Genomic DNA, 14,836 nt, shown 5'->3' with positions numbered 1-14,836 from the left:
CGCAACAATTTACAAACTTTTGTACAAACTTTAAGAAAAAAAAATCTATTTTATATCAGTGAACATTATTTTTCTAAATAAAAATTAATAAAAAAATTTAGTGTTTATTATTTTTAAATAATAAAAACTCATAAGCAATATTTTGTGAATAAATCCAAATATTTGATATAAAAATTTAAAAAGCTTTACATACAAATTTTTACCACGGATTACCAAGACGTGTATGAATTTTATTTTTCGCCTCACATTATTGTGTGGATTATACATTCTGGATTTCGTTGATGGGTGGCCCAGGCTCAGGTTCGTCCGAGCTTAGTGCGGACAACACTAGGTCACGTGATCAAAATCAGTGCGTCATTATTGACATACCTGACGAGAGTACGGAAATTACACCACTACAGGAGAAAAAGAAACCTACCGGTGGTGGTGGTGGTGACATGTCATCTGGTGCTAAGCGAGGACATCATCGTGGTAGAGGTTTAGATAATGACCCAAATCTTAATGGAGATTATCGTCGACCACGGCGTAAAGTTCGTAAAAGGTAAGATTAAAATTGAACTTCATATTTACATTCATTGTCCAAAAATACATTTTTAACATTTTAAACTACATAAAAACACTAAATTACTAAATTACAAGTTTTGCATTGAGCGTGTATGTAATATTCTTAATAATAAGAATTGGCAAGGTTTCGGCAGCAAAATGTATGTAACCGAGAAGATCTGAGACATGATAGCTAGAACCAACCAACTTTAAATACAATATCTCTTTCAGCAAAATTAAATTTAGTAAATTTTCGTAGAAAAAGAGTCAGTGAATCTGTAAAGCAATATTTCGATCAATATAATGGTCGAAATATCACCAAATACTTATTAATAATCAAAGAGCTATGTTATTGGAAACAGAATTACGATGAGCATAAATAAATCTAAAAATATGGAAAGGGGTAACAAACTATTGCACTTGATAAAAAATATTTAAAAAAAAACTTTTAACAAAAAGAAAATCGACTTCAAAAACTTTTCCAAAACAAAATAATATGCACTAAAGAGTAAAAAAAATAACGATAATATAATGTAGTTAAAATTATTTTTATTTTCCTTGTTTTCTTTTTGTTAAAAGTTTTTTTTTTTTCGTAATTTATAGTGATTCTGAAGTACACTAACTAATTTGTCACTAAAAAAGAATCATCGAAATCGGAATCATACTTAATGCAAATTTAAGACTTTTATGGTTTTCTCTTGGATGCCGTAATTAGAACTGGACCAAAATAAAATTGAACCACACGGGGAGCCCCAATATATACAAATATTACATTTGTTGTTTTAATCTTAGTTTTCAAATAGATAAAGAATCATCAAAATCGGTTCACCCAGTCAAAATTTCTGAGGTAACACACATAAAAAAAATACAGTCTAATTAATAACCTCCTCCTTTTTTGTTTGAAGTAGGTTAAAAATTATTTAAGCGCTTATTTGGAAGATAATCGAATATTTCTAGGAAGATTCAACCCTTGTTAATGGTTTACATTGGTTCAAAAATAAACAGAGCTAACAATTCGACTATAAATTTAATCTTAATTAATTCAAGAATAATAATAATTTGAAATGATGAAAAGCTTTAACAGAAGCCTACTTTAAAAGTTTTAGACCTAGTTATAACAAAACAAACAAAAAAACCAATGATTTTCATAACAAACCATAAACTTTGTATTATGAAAATTAGTTCGAGGAAAACAATTAAACATTTTACAATCATATAATACCCTTGACACGTTTTCATAATATTAAATTATTCTTTGAAAAAGTAATAATTTTGCAGTCTCTATATGTATGAAAAACAATATAGCTTTGAACAGCTCATGAAGATGCCAGCCAACACTTTTCCAGTGTGATTTTTATCTTGTAATAATGGAATATCCGATTGTAATAAATTTATACGATGTTGAAACAAGGTTATCAAAAAACTATACATATACATTAAATGCAATAACCAACAAGGCAAAGTGGATATGATCTTTATGGTTCGAATCAATAATATAGGGTATTAATCAAAAATAAATTATGAAATTTGAAAAAATTATAATTTATGTAAAAATATACTTAAATATTCTGATTTCGAGTCATAAAAGCACATTTTTCATTTATAATTTTAAAATTAAAAATCGTAATTTTTAAACTGTATATCCCGTGACCTAAAACGGGGCCAAGCCCTGGTCAAAAACTTAGTATACATTGATATATATATATTACATTCATCCAGAATATAAATACCTATTTAATACTTGCCTATTTTCGTTGTTGCTTTGTCTTTACCTTCTTGCCTGGCCGCAGCATCACACATATACATACAGGGATTAAACATTTATTAAAGAATGCTACATTATACAAAATTTCTCTGATACCATGAAATTTTCTATTTCGATTTTCGAAGTAAAATACTTCTTCTGAAACAATAAAAGCCTTGTGTTTGTTGCATGTGTTTATATAGTTGCAATTGGGGTGGTTTTTTTATCTTGATATATCCACAATTATGTTTAATATATTCTGTGAACATGAATATCAAATAGTTTTATCAATTGTATGAAATCGAAAGTTATAAGATTTCTATGTAGATAATGTATTGCACATTAACATGTCTGTTGGCCTTGATTCAATCTAGATTTATGTGTTTGCATTCTAAACAATTCTATACAGTGAATCTTGAGTTAGTGTGGAGTTCAGTTCATACCAGGTATTGAGCAATAGTGGCGAAGGAGACTGTGATGGAGAGTCAAATTGGTGAGTCTTGGAAATTATTCTTACGGATAGAGTTTTCCATTCTATCTAGATTCAACATAATTTAAAAAATTGGATTTTTAGGATTCTTAATGCAAGCTGTGAAATAAAATTTTGTTCAGAAAGTCAAACGATTTTAACAAGTTGGTTATAACTCTTAGTTCCTTATTGCCTTAAGATATGAATCCAACCAAGGAACTATTCGAACGAGACTGATTCTAATCTGAGATATCAATTCAAAATTGAAATTAGTGTAATTGAAATTGTGACAGATAATTTTTACCACAAAATTTCCCTGTTAGTCGATTTTCTATATTTCGTGAGTGTACTCATTTTGTCCTGGTGTTAACAATCTGAGTCCATTAACATGGTTTTTTGCAATATTCAATGGCAAATCAATCCGATTGTTTCTCTATGTTCTGTTAGTAAATGGGAAGAAACTCAGTAAATGGGGCTAGTTTCTGCCAGTACAAGGGTCTAGTTTGAATCGAATGCTTCTATCCGGTGATTATTTCAATGAATTGCTTAATTTCTTTCAATTTTTCGATAATTTAGTCAGAAAAGATATGTTTACTTATATGTTTTATTGTAAAAACGACTTCACTTTGGCTCTAGTTCTTGAATTCAACTACGTATGTATTATTGCAATTAATTTAAATAAATTGGTTTTATTGTTGAAGTAATAACCTGGAAAAAATATTATTTCTGTTGTATGTGCTATCATACATGTAGGATGACCTTCCCCTATCATTTTTAACACATATTTTATTTATAACCTAAAGGTTAATAGTAGTAGTTGCAATAACCATTTTATTAGATTAGGTCATGACCAAAAATATAACAAACTCATTGTACCTATTAACTATTATGAATAAGTGACCGACTTTTTTTATTAAAAGTACATACTAAATAATAATTTTTTATTTTACAACCATGCAAAAAACCATTCAGGGATTTTATATAGATTAATTTTATTAAAATGTTTTATTTTTGTACTGTGGAGGTATGAATACTTTTTAAGGTCTTTTTATTGATTACATTAGAGAAGCGGAACTTAAATAACCTTAAAAAGCACTGTAGAAATTTTTCTTATCATTATTAGATGGCTTAACTAACTGGAAATTTTTTCAGATAAAAGCTAAGAACCACTCAAATTTCCTGAAATATAATTATTTCAGTCCAACCATCTTCCTGTTAAGAAACCACTAAAAGTCTAGTATATAAAAGAAATTTTTTATTCATACGAACAATGGTAATAATAGCCATGGTAATTTTTTAATAAAAATATTAGCCTTTGTCATTTAGCTTTAAGATTGTTTGTTTTTTCGGTAATTTGGGAACTACGCATTGTTCGAATGAAGACCAATTCTCAAATTAATTTTGCGAGCACACCTTATCGAGCATTTGAGGCAGAAAATCAGTCGAAATAATCACCGATTAAAATTTTGGAATTTTTAAAATTATGAACCACAGGCCCATAATCAAAGAGAGTCTTATTTAATATATTAAACACTTGTCTAAAGTACCCATATAAAGGCGTGTTAAAAATAGTAGTTTTTATTATGGTTGATGGAACTTTATCAAGAAAATGTCCATGTCAGGGTCTTTGTCATCCATATGTTTTTATGGTAATTTCCTTTTTTAAAATAAATTGTTTTTCATTTAATATTTATTATTTTGATGTTAACACATACAGGGTGTCCCTAAAACATCGGATCAAACAGATATTATGCATTTTTTACAAAATTCTAAAACGAAAAATTCATTGGTATTTTTATCTGCGGCAACACGTTATCGATTAAGGCTATGTTTATTTTTATAATATGCAAAATCCGCCTGGCAATGTTTTCGGAAAGTTTACTACTTACAGAGAAATTTACGTTCACCGTCCTAAAATATAAAGTTTTTAGAATTTTGAACGTAAATTTCTCTGTGAATATTAAACTTGGAAATACTAAAACGTTATGGTAATAAATTACTGTAAGCTTTATTTCTGACAAAATATACATTTAAATTGCTTTATTTTTTCTTAAAATTAAAAAGAATATTTAAAAAATTGCTAACAGATCGAAATCGCCAATATACTTTTACCTATTTTAGAATTTTGTAAAGAGTTTATAACTTTTGTTTGATCTGGTAATTTTAGGACATCCACTACAATTATTTCACTTCACAAATTTTTATAGTATTGTTTCTGTTTGTTCCAAACACAACACATTAACATTTCCGTCGAATTCTTCATTTAATATATTTTAAACTATTGGTTTAGTGTATTATATTATGCAAATAAACTATATATCACTTTATGTGTGTTATATACAGAGTGTGTACAAAAAATAATGTTAAGTAATACTTTTTTAACCAGACGTCATATAAAACATAACGATAAGTATACTGATTATAATTTCTACAGTTGAATTGAATTGAAATTTGTAATGGAAGTTTAATTTTTTTTTAATTAATTTTAATTATCAATTTTTTGTTATGCCAACAGATACATTCCTGTAGAAATGAAATATTTTTATACTACTTTCTGTCCCCTCAAAAGAAGAATGTCGGTGTGTCGCGCTATTCTGACGTGAAAGAAGAAAATATATATCACTACGCTTTTGTATTACTCAAATCATTATCGACATTAAAAATGAAAAGTCTCCTATCGCTAGATCAAAATCAAAATCCAAAATGTCTGTTTCAGTATCCAATGAAAATTTGATTACTGTATACTTTAAAATGTTTATATTTTCTGAACAGCATGTTGTTTCCAAAAACTTTTCTCAAAAATTGTACATCATTTCAATGAAAGTGATTTACAAAATTTTTCATATCCTCAAAAAATATATTATTTCTATAAGTGTAATAAGTTTTTTCGTATGAGTATTTTAACTCGATATGTTTTTCTAGGAAATATATTCTTCAGTACAATCGGCTTCTTAGTATATTGTAATCGATTTTCTGAGCAAAACGTCATTACGTCTATGGTTTTACTCCATTATTTCGTGTAATATCGTTTCGTGAACATGGTATTTGGGTTGTTATATTTGTCTCTAACAGCATATTTTCTGTGATAGGCTGCCAGTTGAAATAGTTCACAGGAGATTAGAAGGATAAATACAATTCCTTAAAAGTACATGTTTTTCGAATATATTCCCACTAAGGTTTTGTTTTTTGATTCTTATTGTTTTTTCTCTATACTTCGTTGGAAATTCGCTTGATATACTTCTTTCTTTTAGTTGCGTACTTATGTACTTGATTGTAGCAGCGATCTTCGTCAAAACTGGCATTCCTTAAACCTATCCTAAATAGAAAACAGCTTCTTCATGGAGGATAAAAGATCTGGTCTGTAGATAGAAGTTTTTTTTTTGAGATATAGGGAAACTTATGAGAAAATAGAGGAAAAATAATGATATATAGACGAGTTCGTCACCTTAACTTTCCAAAATGAACAAATTGAGCAACTTGCCAATGCAAGTTTTTCATTTTCATGAGTGTTCTATATTTTAAGTTCGAGTATATGCATCTGGAGACATTTTTCAATTACACCACCTTTTTTTTTCCAGTTTTTTTGATAATCGTTAACGATAATTTGCAGAAACATCCTGTATAACAAAAAATTTTTTAAACGTGCCAACAATAACATAATGAAAAAAGTCATGTATCATTAATGTTTATTTTGTTTGGTAAAACAAAAAATAATAATAAAAAAGAAAATACACACACAAAATGAGAGATTGGTCAAAATCTACATAAAGTACCGTATACCGTTATTATAAAATATTATATTAGAGAGTATCTCAAAAGTAATGACTACCAGAAAAATGGTGCAAAAGAAATGGAATTCTGAGATGAAAAGTCTTTCGGCGTTTTTCGATCCTGGTGCAAAAGAATTTGTTAGTACCAACTGAGCTGTGATCAATTGTGGCAAGAGTAGATGCAAGCAAAGCTAAAGAAGACAAAATACTTAAAACAGATTTTAATGCGTGCAAACCGATAGGCGTTATTTTTCAAATATAACATGTAACAAATGTTCTTATCTTGAGAGCATTTATGCAAAAATAATATAATTTGCTTACGATTTCGCTTTGTGTCTTCGATAGAAGTTTTGTTAACGGTCTTAGTGCGTTTGTGTCTATGTACTTTTCTAGGATCGTCGGGCTCAAACATTTTAATATTGAGAATATTAGGAATAAAGGTTTCTTAAAATTGGTTCAACAAATTCTTAAAAGAAAAAATAATTCTTAAATTGTTCACTGCTTTTGAGATAGCCTGTATAGTAATCATCAAACGAAGGAGACGTTTCTCATATTTCACAAAAAATGTATGTATATGTGTGTTTGAAAACTTGGAAAGTTAACAACAAACGAACTCAAGTTTCATGTACACTTAGGTACTGAATAAGTCTTATGTTAAAATAATAACAAAAACTTTTAATTAAGATTCATTTTCCGTGGGTATATATATAATATTGTTGATTATTTCCTTCCGTTACCTTCGTCTTAGGAAACTTCAGGCTGTGTATTACTTCTTCTTTTTAGTTTCTTCTTTCGAAATTTATGTTGTGTATGGTTTATTATATTGTTTTTCAAAAAAATGTGTACCGCACCGACCTACCGATACTTTTTATAGATTATTGTCTTAAGATAATAATATCGCCTCAATCAGGCCGTGGTCTGCTGATTAACGTGCTAGCTACATCCACGTCAACATGCATTTTTTGAAATTTTAAATATATAAATGGCGAAAATAACATATTTCTTACGGGTTTTCATAAAACTTCTCGCTTTTTTTTTTCTATAATACAGTCTTTTTTTGGAAATCTTGAGAGTTGTTTTCTCAATTTCGACTTTAAGACTAGGCAGAAGATAAAGCGACCGAATAGCGAATCGAAATCAATCGTAGAGTTTACCTGGCTGTAGCCTCGTAATTCCCGAATAGATCTAAATAAACAATTCTGCTTATTTTATTTTAAGGTTGGTTTCTTAGACGTTGTTTTCTTCAATGTTTGTTCGATAACATTTGGAACGAAGTTCCTTTACGCGTCTGACATGATGAGAAATCGGGAAAAAGTCTCGTAACAAAATGAGATATGCTTTGTGTGTATGTGCGTGCCATATCCATGATAACCAAGATATGTTATCCTACTTTGGAATATTTTTATTTGTAACAGCATTGTTGTCTCAATGACTAAATCCTTCTGATAATGTTATTTTGGTAATGAAACTGTTTCTTATTTAGTCATAACTCTTTTATTAACTTTTCTGTTTGCAACCTTAATTCTGAAATATGAAGATCCTCTCATTTAATACCAACATTTTTTTTAAACTCTCTGTACGTCACTAATATAGTATTCCTATACCCACAGTAGTTTTGTGTCCTAGAGAATTTTCGTATGTTAATATATCATTATGGCCTAGTTGTAATAGCGACAACAGGTATACACACAACAAATAGAGTGTTTTAACATTCAAGGGCGATATAATTTAATATTCCTTATACACGATTGATGAAAAAAAAATGTAATTTTCACTATTTCTGTTGTTAATAATATTATTATTTATTTAATTTTGTTCAATATTTATGATTTGTTAATTGCCGGCCGGTAAAAGTATATTCACTGTCATGGTCATGGGATAAATATAGCATCTAGAAACTTTCTGAATGGCATGATAATTTCATTTTTTTTCCTAACTTCATTAATTTTTTCGTTGTTATTTCTATGATTTGAAGCAGGCCCATCCAGAAAATCTACTAAACTTGTAAATAATCCTGGTTTGGGAATTTGGACCCCTAGCTCAAGTCTGAAACATTGTGATTAACTCTCCGTTGAGATTATGTATATGTTTTCTTTATGTCTTGCTGGACTATTTTTTATGTAAAAATATTCTCGGTTGCTTAAAGCTTTCTTTTGCGTTCATCTTGGTACGTAAGAGAACTACGTACTTGCCATTTTTGGAAGGTGGTCTGCCTAGTAAGTATTGTTATACTAACTAGAATTTTTGCTGCAAAATTTCAACACCATGTCCTAACTCCTTCAATCCTCTTGTTATCTTTCCTTGATCTTTTCGTTATTTATCAATAATTTCATGGTGATTTGATTCGTGTTAGATTCCAAAGTCCCCGTATGGTCCTTTTCTAGAGATTACTAATGACGTTCATATATATTAAAAACAATCCATGCGTTCAACGAAAATAATGAGACTTTTTTAGACTTTAAATATGAATTAACAAACATTATACAACATTAATTATAATTATATGATTGCATGACCTTGAAATAAAATTTAAAAAAGTTTTATTGTTTATGCGTGAAAATATATTTTATAGTTTATACCTCTTCCTATTACATAAACAACAAAGTAATGAAAGTATTGATTTATTATTTTAATTACTTGTTGTATATTTTAAATGAATTTGGAGTTGAAAATTTTAATATGTATAATGTATACTTATTTCACGTTTAGGTACATATTTTATTTATTTAATTATATTAAATTTTAATTTAATTTAATTTAAATCTCTCATCAACCATTTTATATAATTATATAATAGTAATAATAACATATATAATAGTAATAATAATATATGAAAAATATGAGAGAAACGTCATACGACTCCTGTATAGATAAACACTGTAGAAAATTGAAAAATGGAATATTTGATGGGTGTATAAATAAAGATTATTTATAATTAGTGGCTAGTCTATAATCCGGAAGATGATTTGGAAATCCGATCTAGAAGCCATTTGCATCTAGGTAAGAATACCCTCGAAAACCACGATTTTGCTCATTCGCATTAACTACGAAATTAACGATTTTTTTTTATAAAACAAATTAAATTTTGACGCCAGTTATATATATTATCGATAAAAGATACAACAAAACTGCTCAAAAAAATTAATTGATTCATTTTCTCTTTCTTTTTTATTCGTTTAAAATAAAATACTCTTAGAAAATAAGTCACAATTACATTATTATCAAAAATTCGTAGTGCGAAAGCTGAGTTATCTAAGGGAATGAAAAAATAACACATTTATCGTAAAATCAAATATTGCATTTTTAGTTTTTCAAGAATTTCAGATTTTCAAATTCAAAATTTTGGAGTTTGCGGACACCCCCCTACCCCCTCGTCTCTGTCCATTAGCTTCCTGGATATTAAATAATTATCATATCCATTATTACCATTATCTTTATGTATGTTACAATAAAATAAAGCAATTTTTTAATAATTTTAACAGCATTATTTTCAAAAGACGTTTTTTAAGATTTTGTCCATTATAAATTTTATACTAAGCCACAAAAGCTACTGAACTACACAAGTAATCACGTTAATGTGAAGATGAAACTCGCCTGTACTCGTCTGAATGCTTCGAGTTGTCTTTGACTGAAGTACTAAACACCACCTTTTGCGAAGTCGGGCAAGGTGAGGCGAGGGCCAGAACCACAAGTATCACTTCTAGAGGGCGGTTTATATAGAGGTGCAAACCAATTAAATTAGGTAATTATAATACGATGAATATTTAAAGTTACGTAAATGTACAGCAAATTAGTTATATAATAAAGGATAATAGAGAATATTTTATGACAAATCATTCATAATTATGATTATCTATAATTAACATGACACAAAATACCTACCTGTCTATATTATTTAATTGCCTATGAAAACAGATTTTATTTACGTGTAATTAGAAAACATTTAATTAATATTTCTATTTCTATTTCTGCTATTTCTTCGTTTTAAGATCTTTTATTGTAAAGCGTTTAAAGGCACCCAGTTAAATACATCCAGGGATTAAGTGGTCGAGCGGTCTAAAGCGTTAGACTTCGGCCGTTTATCTAGTTAGACTTAGAATGCGGGTTCGAATCCAGGAAGCCGAAAGGACTCCACCCACATCAAAAAAAAATGTAATTGTATACATGATTGCAGTTTAATAAATAACGATTAACAAATGATGATGTGGGTGGCCTCTGTTATAGGCGTATATGTCAGAGAAACGGAGGTTAAATTCCATTGTTATAATTATCATTAAGACACCCAGTTAAAGAGATTTACCAATCCATCCCAAAATGCTGGTGGCTTTATTGCTTCAAAAAGAAAACTTTTAATGATACAGTCCTCTTTAAAGGTTACTTTCATGATTCATTCATTCATGAAATTGTAATATTTTTCATTGCTAACAATCACTCAATTAAAATTCACAAATAAAAAAACAATACTCAAAAAATAGAGGATAACTACAGTTAGTAATTATTTTTTCATGCGTATAAAATAATCAAATCAACCCTTTCAATATCATAATAACGCCTTATCATGACAAAATGTACCAACCTCCAGAATATTTAAAACATAAAAAGTAAAAAATGAAATAAAATGTCAATAATGCTAATTAGGGAACTTGACCTTATTTTTTAAAACATGCCATCCACCTACCACACCATATATGATTATTTTCAATAAAAATACAGGGTGGTGGAAAATTCGAGGCTCATAGCTCGTAGAGAGTATTTCTTACACAATTTTAAGTCACCAATGATTTATAAACTCCGACAATTTTCATGCAAATGACTTGAAACTTTTCATTTTCATGGTTTTTCATAGTACTTTTAAAACTCTACGATGTTCTTTCTTCAAAAAACTTCAAGTTTCTCAGTTATTTGACGTTAAATACTCCGAATTTCAATCGCCAATCACTCGGAAAGTATTGACTTTTCGATATATGCTTAAATAACTTTTTTTGCTTAGAATTCACACTTACATTGATTTTCGTTGTCATTTTCAACATAAATTTTTCCACCTCCGAAAAGAAGTGGCTCCCACCCCTTGGGCAAGATCGTACAAATTTTGTTTTTAACTTATTTGGGTAAGCTTTAAACAATACAGTCGAATAATTTTTATAAAGATTCGTTGACTATCCCTGGATTCAGAGGTATAAATCTAACTGCTCTCCGTTATTTTACCAATAATGAAGTTATACTATTTCCTTAAAAACTGTAGTAGACTATGTTTTTGATGATAGTAGCAAACTGTGTACTATTTTGATAAATGGTTTTGAACGCAAATGTTAGGTATCATTGAATATTAAAATGTTTTTCAATTAAAAGAAGAAAGGTTTTGCTATAAGAGTGTATCTTGAGTATAACAACGCACATTAAGGCGTGGACACTCTGTATATAAACTATAACAAAGAATTTAAATAACACAAAAATTCTTTACTTGTGTTCTTTGCAGGTATAATATAAAGTAAAAAAAAATCAATAAAACATGAATAGTTAACCGTTGTTTTATAATGAATAAAACGTTGTTTATATATTCCACATGGATATTACCGATTTGCTTATATTTTAATAAACAATAATAATATTTATTAATGGTGGATAATAAAGTTAAAGTCAATTTCTTTCTTACCATTAAATTTTAATGATCATATTTTTTCATGTTTATTATTAATTTTTATTTTCATTTTGTTTTAGTTAATATTTTCAATAATTTTCTTGTCATTTTTTTTTCTGTTTAAAAAATATCTCTCTTATGAAGTAAAACTGCAAAATTTTTCTCTTTGTAACGCAAAATCGAGGAACTATTTTAAATTCAATGCTGAGTTCTTTACAGAAATAGCTATTTTCAGTATTCCAAATAATGTCGTTTAGTGTCATTTGTACACTTATAGTACGTAGTTCTACTTTTAATTTATAGAGTCTTTTCGAAAACGTAAAATTTGGTTTCAGGCTTTATTTCTGAAGAATTATTCAAAATGTTTTTTTTATCAAGTATTTGTCATACTAAGAAGAAACTTAAAAATTAAAAACCAGAATTTCTGAATCAGATTTTCTATTATCTCCTACAGTAATAAAACTTATTTAAGTTTTTATGTCTATATAATTAAATTTTAACAAACATTTAATGACCTAGATTAAAATACATAAGTTGATTAAAGAATATATTAAAATTTTGATCTAAATAATAATTGGCTAATGTATTATCGATTTTTAACTAATAATTAAATTGCCAAAACATTTCTGATACATTTGATGTGATTATTATTAATATAGATTTTTTAAGTGTCCTCAATACAAAATTAAAGTAACTCATCAATCATTCTTTATTTTATAAACAATGTACATTAGAAATATTTATGTTTAAATCATAAGTAAAGTTGGTAAAGTTATTCACGTGAAATGTCGATGTAATTATAGTAGTACATAATAATAATGTTGATTGTACTCAAACTATTGACACCCAGGTAGTTTTGATGGGTGTACATAGAAATTGAAGTAGATATTTATTACTAAATATCAAACCAACAAAATATAATATGCACATTTTTGACTGACAATCACAGTGATTGTATTAACAGTTGTCAAGACAATTATCCTCAACTGCTAGTCAAAGTAAAAAAACAAAAAACAAAAAAACAATATAAGTTAAGAAAAACAGAATACTATTGTAAAGTTGTAATCAGTATTTAAAAACAAAAATAAAAATTGCTAATTTGTTAATAAACTAATATATAGGATGAGACATTACTCGATGATCATAGCTAAGGAGTGTATTCTCTGAACAATTATTAGTCGAATGTGCCTTTTGGACTTTTGTCTAAAACCCAATAGTTAAGGAGTTATGGGCACTATTAAATTTAACCAATAAAGTAAAGATAGTTTTGAGTAAAGTAGTTCAAAAACTATAGCTGATATAATTCTGCTCATTTTCGTGTTTTATTCACCTTTCTGGCATCAATATTTGCAATATTATAGATATAATCGTAAAAAGTGGCATATATCGTTACTTTATTAGTTAAATTCAATAGTGCCTATAGCTCCTTATCTATTAGGATTTGGACAAAATGCACTTTCAACTTAAAATTGATCAGAGAATGCACTCTCAAGCTATGCTAAAAATAAAAAAAAATTAAAAATAAAATAAAAATTGTAGTGTTGAAAACGGTAAATGAAAACTTAAAAAATCATTAAATAAATCTTCAAATTAATTCCTTCGTTCAATGGATCATCTCCAAGCTTCAACTTTCTAGGTCGTTATTACGGTCATCGGCATATGTATCTCATTTACAGAAACAAATTGCTATAAATGTTATTTTAGGCAAAAGATAATTTCAAAAATAAGAAAAAAAATTATAATTAGATAGTTAATTTTTCTAAAAGACTAAACTTTTTTTCTAAAACATAAACAAAAAATCAATAAAGTTCAAAATAATATTAAAAAACTTTGAAAATAAAACTTTCGAAATTAATTTATTGCATATAAATTGGAAATTATATTTTCTAAATTAAGTATTTTAAACTACTGTAACACACATAGCTAATACAACGCCGATGTATATGTTTATAAATTGTGTGCATACATATCTTATAGAATTAAATTCGAAGACAAGAAAGTCGGTGTATGGATTAATTTCATAATTATATTTACAGAAACATATTCTAATAGAAGTTCAGCGCTCACGTTATAAATTATAATAGAGCTCAATATACAAGTTGTTTCGAAACTCGGTTACTCTCTTTTTGGGGAATGATTTGGGATGATAAAAAAGAAAAAATGTTATGTAAACATTGTCTGTCCGCGACAGACTTACTTAAGCCATAGGACCTATTGTGTCAGCTATTAAATTACTTTGACTGGAGTACATCTCTTTCATGCAAGTACCATGCACTACACCAGCCAATCCCAACTCTTTATTATACGGAATTGCATTATTTACCTGTAGCTCCAAACATCGTCCAGAATTACATGTCGAAGGTGATTATTAAACTTTTGGGGCGCCCTGTGGAACTATGTCTACATATTCATTGATTTGTACTACTACATATAAGATACAGGAACATAACGGATAAATACAAATGTATAGGAGTGAATATTGTAATTTGTAAATGATACTTTCAATAAAATCAGTTCATGCTGATAATCTTTATATAATGTAATTTGTAATAAATGTATAAATTACTATGTTATTCATTTTTATAGGCTTTGAAACTCATAGGTCCGGGATACATCTTTCTCCCATTTTATTAATATCTTTTTTATCCACGAAAATTTTCCTAGTGCAATGT

At 28.1% G+C, this 14,836-nt stretch overlaps 1 protein-coding gene across 2 annotated transcripts in view; it reads left to right on the top strand.

The window, feature by feature from the left end:
- The first annotated feature begins 350 nt into the window (after nt 1–350).
- LOC123296657 (potassium voltage-gated channel protein Shaker) overlaps nt 351–14,836 on the top strand; it is a 381,812-nt gene continuing 367,326 nt past the window's right edge. For both annotated transcript variants that reach the window (XM_044878221.1, XM_044878220.1), the window contains exon 1: nt 351–541. In XM_044878221.1, the coding sequence (XP_044734156.1) occupies nt 438–541 (104 nt within the window). In that variant the 5' untranslated portion in view covers nt 351–437. The remainder of the gene's footprint in view (nt 542–14,836) is intronic.

Source organism: Chrysoperla carnea, chromosome 3 (assembly GCF_905475395.1).
Source record: "Chrysoperla carnea chromosome 3, inChrCarn1.1, whole genome shotgun sequence".
NCBI lineage: Eukaryota > Metazoa > Arthropoda > Insecta > Neuroptera > Chrysopidae > Chrysoperla > Chrysoperla carnea.
This window is presented reverse-complemented; position numbering and strand designations above follow the sequence as displayed.